We start from the raw sequence: 10,000 nt of genomic DNA on the forward strand, positions 1-10,000 counted from the left end.
AGAGAGAGAGAGAGAGAGACTCTCCATGCTGACCAAAGAACAGCTCTTATTCCCATCACATGCTATTAACAGGACCTCAGACTCACGCACGCACAATCAAAATAATAGTACAAGCCCAGCACACACACTCAAAAGCATTTGGTGAAACATCCCCATACACACTTATAGAGACCTACACATCCACACACAGTGCTACCTGCTCTAAATGATATAGAAAAACTGGTCCAATGTTAAACCAGGACAACGCACGCGCGCGCGCACACACACACACACACACACACACACACACACACACACACACACACACACACACACACAAACCTTATTCTTTTGGGTAATATTGGGAACAAACATGTACACTGAAAAACAAACAAATTTGCACAATGCAAAATGAAGGCAAAGAATGTTAAGATGGGCAGAGAGAAACGGGCAGGGAGGGAAGGAAAAAAGCATGATGGAGAGATGAGAGAGAGGAAGAGAGAGAAAGCGAGGAAGAAAAGGGAAGAGAGGAAGAGAGAGGAAGAGAGGGGAAAGGCATTAACATCAGACAGTGAAAGATAACCATGCAGTAAAACGCCATACTCCACCCCCACTCCACCATACTCCACCCCCACTCCACCATACTACACCCCCACTCCACCATACTCCACCCCCACTCCACCATACTACACCCCCACTCCACCATACTACACCCCCACTCCACCATACTACACCCCCACTCCACCATAGTCCACTCCCACTCCACCATACTCCACCCCCACTCCACCATACTCCACCCCCACTCCACCATACTCCACCCCCACTCCACCATAGTCCACTCCCACTCCACCATACTCCACCCCCCCTCCACCATACTCCACCCCCACTCCACCATACTCCACCCCCACTCCACCATACTCCACCCCCACTCCACCATACTACACCCCCACTCCACCATAGTCCACTCCCACTCCACCATACTCCACCCCCACTCCACCATACTACACCCCCACTCCACCATACTCCACCCCCACTCCACCATAGTCCACTCCCACTCCACCATACTACACCCCCACTCCACCATACTACACCCCCACTCCACCATACTACACCCCCACTCCACCATACTCCACCCCCACTCCACCATACTCCACCCCCACTCCACCATACTCCACCCCCACTCCACCATACTCTACCCCCACTCCACCATACTCCACCCCCACTCCACCATACTCCACCCCCACTCCACCATACTCCACCCCCACTCCACCATACTACACCCCCACTCCACCATACTCCACCCCCACTCCACCATACTACACCCCCACTCCACCATACTACACCCCCACTCCACCATACTCCACCCCCACTCCACCATACTACACTCCCACTCCGCCATACTACACTCCCACTCCACCATACTCCACCCGTACTCCACCATACTACACTCCCACTCCACCATACTCCACCCCCACTCCACCATAATCAGAGCACACAAGAAGGCGGCCCAAACCGAAACTAAGCAATCAAGCGCCGCCCCCCCGTAAATAAATAACGAAGCCAAACTGGTCTGTGTTAAACTGGTGTTAACAGAAGCAATAGTTCTGCACGTCTGAGCACCGACACATGCGCCACACACTTCTCACCTGAACATAGAACCACCGTGCTCAGCTGTCAGGAAACACTTCCCCACCAATAAAACGGCTGGACGATGAAGATGTGCGCCTGTAGCGTTTAAGGTTGACCAGCGTAAGGTTCAGGTGTGCGCCACTAGCGGCCCTACCTGAGAAATGAAAGGGCCTCTCTCTAGAAGCTACATCAAGACTAGTTCAAATCTCACCACACTAAATACTGTGCCAGTCTAAGAAATCTGTCTAATCAGAAATGCCCTTATTTTCTCTCACTCACACTCTGTCAAGACGGGCCTAGCTTTTACAGAACTGGAAATATTGGGTTTACAGCACATAAACTGTTATACTTGGGTCTTGTTTTTGTTTATGCTCTACTGATCTCTTGTATAGTGTAAAGTATATTTGTGTAGTATACTACATATATAGTATAGTGTGTTATACAGTTGTATAGTATACTACATGTATGGTGTATAGTGTGTGGTATAGTTGTACAGTATACTACATGTATAATATGTAGTGTGTAGTGTACTTGTATAGTATACTACATGTATAGTATAGTTGTGTAGTACACTACACATATGGTGAATAGTGTGTAGTATACTACATGTATGGTGTATAGGGTGTAGTATGGTTGTGAAGTGCACTACATGTATGGTGTATAGTGTGTAGTATGGTTGTGTAGTACACTACATGTATGGTGTATAGTGTGTAGTATGGTTGTGTAGTACACTACATGTATGGTGTATAGTATGTAGTATGGTTGTGTAGTGCACTACATGTATGGTGTATAGTGTGTAGTATGGTTGTGTAGTACACTACATGTATGGTGTATAGTGTGTAGTATGGTTGTGTAGTACACTACATGTATGGTGTATAGTGTGTAGTATGGTTGTGTAGTACACTACATGTATGGTGTATAGTGTGTAGTATGGTTGTGTAGTACAGCGTTTCTCAACCGGGGTGCCGCGGCACCCTGGGGTGCCGTCTGTCTTCATCGGGGGTGCCGTCAAAATATTCTGATGTGAAATAAAAAACTTTTTTTTTAAAAAGTTTTAAAAATTGAAGTTATTATACGCTTTAAAAATCATGAAAATTTATTTCATATGACCAGATCTCTCAAGTTTGGTGGGCGTGAGCTTTTTTTCAGGCGGGGTGGATTGGAATCTGTCGCGATGGTTAGTGTAGCGGCTGTGTGTGTGTGGTTGAGGAGCGGGCTGGCTAAAGTCTACCAAGAAACAGCGCGATCTATATTCTGATTGGTTCAACCTGTTATAATATACAACCGATGGATTGGCTGAATATGCTGCGGTGTGCGGCGATTAGATTATTTAAAAAATAAATTAATAATAATAATATTCAAGCGTGAGAAATTCCATGTGTGGCGTGAGAGCGTGTGAAATCGCTAAATATGCGTGAGTCTCACGCTCAAAGCGTGCATATGACCTGCATATGACCAAGGTCAGCACGTGATTACGCAGGTTTCCCACTGACTGTAAGTCACATTTATCTGCTCTCTGTCTTAATAATCACTTTTTTTGTGTTATGTTGGCCGGGAGATGGTTGCAGAGAGTATGTTTTCAGGGTTGCCAACGCTCATGCATTGAGCATGAGACACACGCATTTGACCGTTTTCACACGCTCTCACTGCACACTTCTGATATCTCACATCCGAAAAAAAAATCTGATCCACATCTATGATTCAATGAGTTACTAGTTCGCTCTGGCACCAACCACCCGCGATCGATAGATTGCGATATAACACTTAATTTGTGTCCATTTTACGACCCCCCCCCCCCCCCCCCCCCCCCTTAACAACTTACGTCCCCGTCCCCCAAGCCTGTGTTTTTAATGCATTGTAAACTGGGGTGCCTTAAAATTTTGCATGCATATAATGGGGCCACAACTGAAAAAAGGTTGAGAAACACTGGTGTAGTACACTACACATATGGTGTACAGTGTGTAGTATGGTTGTGTAGTACACTACACGTATGGTGTACAGTGTGTAGTATGGTTGTGTAGTACACTACATGTATGGTGTATAGTGTGTAGTATGGTTGTGTAGTACACTACACATATGGTTTTTATAAAGGCATCTAAAGGTCTCCCAGTGGTCTGGGCTCCTGGAGGTTCTTGCCTGGGAGATGTTGGACTGGGTCTTCTCTGCGCTGGGGTGGTGGTCGTTCTTCTCCTCGAGGAGACCCTGCACCTGGTACTCCAGCACGTAGCTGTCAATAAAGCGCTCCAACTCCTCGATCTCCTGCGAGCGGGTGCTGCCCGCCTCAGACGACGCCGATGCCACCGATGAGCTCTCCATGGCAACCAGCCCGCTGCAGGGGAGGGAGGGAGGGGGGAGGGGCTTGGGGCCTGTGGGCGGGGCAGAGGGGGGAAAAAAGTGGGGACATGTTAGATTTCAGGGTTTTAGTGCTATAAGCTATTGGTTCAGGTAAAACACTGCATTTTTTCTGCAAACCAAAAACTAAAATAAAGCTTGAGCAATTTTATGAATTCATTATTTATAAAGAGTTTTTCACACAGATGAGCATCCACCCTGGTGTTCACAGCACGATCGTCTCTCTCAATTAGGAGGTCAGGTTTTAATAGGAGCCCCACTTACCAGCTCTGGGTGACATCTGAGCATTCAACCCATAGTGAGACCGCCCACCCAGACCGCACCTACACTGCTCCACCAGTGGGGGCAGCAGAGAGCGCAGTGAAACGCACCGTGGGGGTTACACCTGGATTCAGGCAGAGAACTCTCGTCAGAGGGTGAAGGGTGTTTGGTGTAAATCAGAGGGTGAACATCTCCACTCACTCCACCCTCACTCTCTCACTCCTGGATGCTGGTCACACTCCTGTGTTCTTCTGTGCCGTCCACTCTCTGTCCTCCTAAAGCAAGCTGTCTGTCCACCTCCCTATTTCCTATTTCCTCTCCTTTCATTCATTCTGTCCTGTATTGACTCACCCTAACCCTTTGTTCATGTAGGGAGAGAGAGAGAGAGAGGAAGAGAGAGAGAGGAAGAGAGAGAGAGAATGAGAGAGAGATTGTAAACTCTTATAAGTCATGTCTCTTATGTCCAGTCTGAGCCAAAGAGGATTAGCCATTGGTGCAAAGCAGCCAGATACAAATAAACACCAGCACCCAGGGTTAGGGTGTACCTGAGTTCACACAGGTACACAGGGGCAGTATCCAAGGTGAGGGGGTATCTTTGCAGAGGGGAGGGCAGGTCCCTGCAGTCCCGCCCCGGACTGTGAGGCCAGAATCATGCACTCACCACTGAAACGGGCTCGGCTGAGTGGGAAAACTCCAGTTTTGATAATAATAACATTAAGAATAGTGTTAAATAAATGAATAAAGTTTAGAGTGGAGTGGTGGTGCATATGGAGGCTTCACTGAATCCAGCTGGGTGATGTCCTTACACCATTCTGTACTGGTTCCCTATTGGCCAATTACTTTGGCTGGTTTAACAGACACTATGCAGATGAAGCCGGCACTTATATTGGAGGATCCACCAAGAAGACAATTAAGCCAGTGAGCTGGGCAGGACGTGGTGGGCATAAGAGCCCTGAGGTCAGCCAGCTGTCAATCAACAGACCATCACACACTGGTGACGGTGTGCTCTGCTTTATACAGGCCTCTGTTCTTACAAAGCGCCTACATTACAAACCAACACTCGGTATCAAGAACTGTACAGTGCCACACAGTGCAGACCCAAACGTCACTTCAACCGATCCAGAAGTCCTTTATTCTTAATAAAGTTCTACTCCCATTCATCCCTTGTTTTTAAGGTTTTTCCGAAAGCCACAGAACGCCATCTACAGTGCGCTGTGTTCATGAAGACCACTCCAGCAGTAGGTTAAATGACTTACATGCTACATACAAAATCATGTTGAATTTGGATGAGCAAAACCAGCTTCACTTTCTACACACAATGGCCAAACAATGCTGAACACCAAAGCAATGTCCTAGAACAGCGTTTCCCAGCATACACCAGCGTTTCCCAGCATACACCAGGACATCCGTTGTTTTGCTCGAAGCAAACTTGAATCAAGCAGTCAGGAATACTGAATAGCTGGCACCGGTGTGTGTGTGTACCATATCAATCAAGATTCTACACTTACACTTTACAAGTGTAATTTAAAAACAATGACCCTATCCTGATAGAGTAGCAGCAGGCTATGACACAGCTGCACAAGACTAATGAGATCATCTGTGAAAAAACATCAGACTTGTGGTTCCTCCTAGAACTCCTAACGCCATTTGCAAGAATTCACTTTGGCTGAATCAAAAAACGACCAATCAGGACGAGGAGGCGTGTCCGACAGCTCGTCACAGCTAGCACACACACATCCATCACTTGGACAAGTGTAATCAATGAGTGGCTTCGGTTACTTGGCAAAAGTAATGGACAAATTACTACAAGCTACATTTGCCAACAACAGCTTATAGAACAAAGACAATTAAACAGAACACGACAAAAGAAGAAAAGCGAGCTAATTTTACCGTTATGTTAAAGTCGAGCTAATGTTGGCATGTTTCCAGTGCCCAGGCTGGTGGTTAGCATTGCTTTATGTGAACGTTGCTGAGAAGATCAGTTTGACGTGCAGAGGCAGTGGACTGGGTGAGGTGTTCCTCTGATACGCACGTGTGCCTGTGCTCAATACGCACGTGTGCCTGTGCTCAATACGCACGTGTGCCTGGGCTCAATACGCACGTGTGCCTGGGCTCAATACGCACGTGTGCCTGGGCTCAATACGCACGTGTGTCTGGGCTCAATACGCACGTGTGCCTGTGCTCAATACGCATGTGTGCCTGTGCTCAATACGCACGTGTGCCTGTGCTCAATACGCACGTGTGCCTGTGCTCAATACGCACGTGTGCCTGTGCTCAATACGCACGTGTGCCTGTGCTCAATACGCACGTGTGCCTGTGCTCTCATGGCTAATCACCTCGTACGCACTTTGCAGCTTCTATAGCAGCGTACAGCAACGTTTCTGACAGTTTGTTTCTGACAGTTTGTTTCTGACATCTAAGCTCAGAAATGCGGTGTTAATCACCACAGAGACACTGCTGCAGATTTAACTCGTGTTCGTTTGTGTGTGCAGGACTAGAATAGAAAAAGTCCAGGTTTATAAATAAATAAAAAGACTTCCCGAACAAACCAGGTGCTGTGGTCCAGTCCCCGTGCGCTCATGTTCTCTTGTGGGTACACAGCCTCTCACAGGGGCGGAGAGTGGTGCTAACTCACGGGCCCAGAGCCCGGTGACCTCCTCATTCTGCTCCTGACACCAGCGTTACTGCCTGCAGCTAAAGAGCTCAAAATGACACTGACGTGTGTGTGTGTGTGTGTGTGTGTGTGTGTGTGTGTGTGTGTGTGTGTGTGTGTGTGTGTGTGTGTGTGTGTGTGTGAGAGAGAGAAACAGCATGTGAAATGACAACATACAGATTGGGTACTGTTATAAACGAAGCAATATTTTCCCTGTTTACCGAGTCCCAAGAGTGTCTAATTATACGCTATCATTTTTTTAATGAAATAAACAAACAAACACATTCTCAGCTACCAAGCTGTGACCAGATTGTGCAAATCATTTTGGATTCATGTTTCATGTTAAAATGGCCATTTGGCACGTAGCATAACAGCAAATACATTAGAGGAAAAAAAAAAGTGTAAAGTGACCGAACTGACCTATCCATGTGTTTCTTCTTTAAAACAAACGGACCCTGTTGATCTGATACAAGAGACTCACTACTGAAATTCTTGGCAACCCACAGTCAGTGGAGTTTAGTCACAGCTTTAGTGGCTTATTCCTGTTAAGATAAAGTGAAAATCTCCCAACATGTTGATGGTGTTATTCACAGGTGAGGTGAAATTGCAGTGCACATTAGGAAAGGTTCTTCAGAACAAGGTGACCGCCCCAGGCCGTCAACGGCACGTGGGAAGCTGAAAGCGTGGACAAGGTTTGTTGGGTCACGTTATTTCGCACAGCTACGGTCGTCACGGCGCAGGGATGCGGTTGCCATGGTGCACAGCTATGGTCATTACAACGCACCAGTATGGTGGTGATGGTGCACAGCTATGGTCATTACAACGCACCAGTATGGTGGTGATGGTGCACAGCTATGGTCATTACAACGCACCAGTATGGTGGTGATGGTGCACAGCTATGGTCATTACAACGCACCAGTATGGTGGTGATGGTGCACAGCTATGGTCATTACAACGCACCAGTATGGTGGTGATGGTGCACAGCTATGGTCATTACAACGCACCAGTATGGTGGTGATGGTGCACAGCTATGGTCATTACAACGCACCAGTATGGTGGTGATGGTGCACAGCTATGGTCATTACAACGCACCAGTATGGTGGTGATGGTGCACAGCTATGGTCATTACAACGCACCAGTATGGTGGTGATGGTGCACAGCTATGGTCATTACAACGCACCAGTATGGTGGTGATGGTGCACAGCTATGGTCATTACAACGCACCAGTATGGTGGTGATGGTGCACAGCTATGGTCATTACAACGCACCAGTATGGTGGTGATGGTGCACAGCTATGGTCATTACAACGCACCAGTATGGTGGTGATGGTGCACAGCTATGGTCATTACAACGCACCAGTATGGTGGTGATGGTGCACAGCTATGGTCATTACAACGCACCAGTATGGTGGTGATGGTGCACAGCTATGGTCATTACAACGCACCAGTATGGTGGTGATGGTGCACAGCTATGGTCATTACAACGCACCAGTATGGTGGTGATGGTGCACAGCTATGGTCATTACAACGCACCAGTATGGTGGTGATGGTGCACAGCTATGGTCATTACAACGCACCAGTATGGTGGTGATGGTGCACAGCTATGGTCATTACAACGCACCAGTATGGTGGTGATGGTGCACAGCTATGGTGGAAGCAGTGCACGCAAGCAGCTTCCCAGTCCTGGCACAGCACATCACAAACGGCCTCTCGTGGTTCTTCGACCCGTCCTCTATAGTGCCGTAAGCTCAATGGTGCCTCTGCTTCCTGAGGAGGCCGCAGAACGGCACCCACCAGCAGCCGGGTAGTGAGGTCCGACCTCGTGAGCACGACGTCCTGCAGCATCACTACCAGGGTGGACACAGATCTGACAGGAGACCACTGCAGGTGGAGATCACTGCAGGTGGAGACCACTGCAGGTGGAGATCACTGCAGGTGGAGACCACTGCCCAGCACTTTATTGCCTCAAACTCCCCTGACATCAAGGACGTTTACGCTGAGATGTGAACGCAGGACACATCCAGCTCATGTCCTCTGGACGTAGGGACACGTTTTGTCCCCCTGCAGGCAGTCAGATGGCTAAACAGATGTGCTAAACAGAAAGCAGCACGTTCACACTCACCTCCGACACACCCCCCCCCCCCCCCCCCACACACACACACCCCCACACACACACGTACATACACACACACACACACACACACACACACACACACACACACACACACACACACAAAACCCACACACCCCACACACTACCCGCCTCCCTCAGTCACTTTACACTCCTGCACTCACTTTCATCTGGACACAGTGCCTCCCCTGACAGAGCTGTTTAAGCTGTTGAGGTATATCACCATATTAGTGTGACTCCACAGTGAGTATGGACCGAGCCTCCCAGACCTCCATCCTGCTGTGTGGTGAAATGTGCTGCACTCAGACAGTTTAAACATTTTATAGTTTACTGTGTGTATTTAATGCATTGATTGCTCACACCATCATCTGTATTTAGACAGTTAATAGGCACTAAATTCAAAGTAAATTAGCACAGTTTACACAGATGATTGTGCTCTAGTGTATTTGCACTGTCTGTGCTCGCAAAGTGGAAAAACATCTGTGGTGAGCAGAAGAGACCTGGGTTCTCTTATACGCCTGGTGTGGGGTTCTCCTATACGCCTGGTGTGGGGTTCTCCTATACGCCTGGTGTGGGGTTCTCCTATACGCCTGGTGTGGGGTTCTCCTATACGCCTGGTGTGGGGTTCTCCTATACGCCTGGTGTGGGGTTCTCTTATACGCATGGTGTGGGGTTCTCCTATACGCCTGGTGTGGGGTTCTCCTATACGCCTGGTGTGGGGTTCTCCTATACGCCCGGTGTGGGGTTCTCCTATATGCCCGGTGTGGGTTCTCATATGCCTGGTGTGGGGTTCTCCTATACGCCTGGTGTGGGTTCTCATACGCCTGGTGTGGGTTCTCATATGCCTGGTGTGGGTTCTCATATGCCTGGTGTGGGTTCTCATATGCCTGGTGTGGGGTTCTCCTATACGCCTGGTGTGGGTTCTCATACGCCTGGTGTGGGTTCTCATATGCCTGGTGTGGGTTCTCATATGCCTGGTGTGGGTTCTCTTATGTC

At 48.3% G+C, this 10,000-nt stretch overlaps 1 protein-coding gene across 1 annotated transcript in view; it reads right to left on the reverse strand.

Moving 5' to 3' along the window:
• Positions 1-10,000, reverse strand: part of ctif (CBP80/20-dependent translation initiation factor) — a 25,607-nt gene that overhangs the window by 4,197 nt on the left and 11,410 nt on the right. Inside the window, exon 2 of the mRNA XM_076988853.1 lies at positions 3,745-3,974. Within this exon, the coding sequence (XP_076844968.1) occupies positions 3,745-3,924 (180 nt within the window). The 5' untranslated portion in view covers positions 3,925-3,974. The remainder of the gene's footprint in view (positions 1-3,744; positions 3,975-10,000) is intronic.

This window comes from Brachyhypopomus gauderio, unplaced genomic scaffold, assembly GCF_052324685.1.
Source record: "Brachyhypopomus gauderio isolate BG-103 unplaced genomic scaffold, BGAUD_0.2 sc64, whole genome shotgun sequence".
NCBI lineage: Eukaryota > Metazoa > Chordata > Actinopteri > Gymnotiformes > Hypopomidae > Brachyhypopomus > Brachyhypopomus gauderio.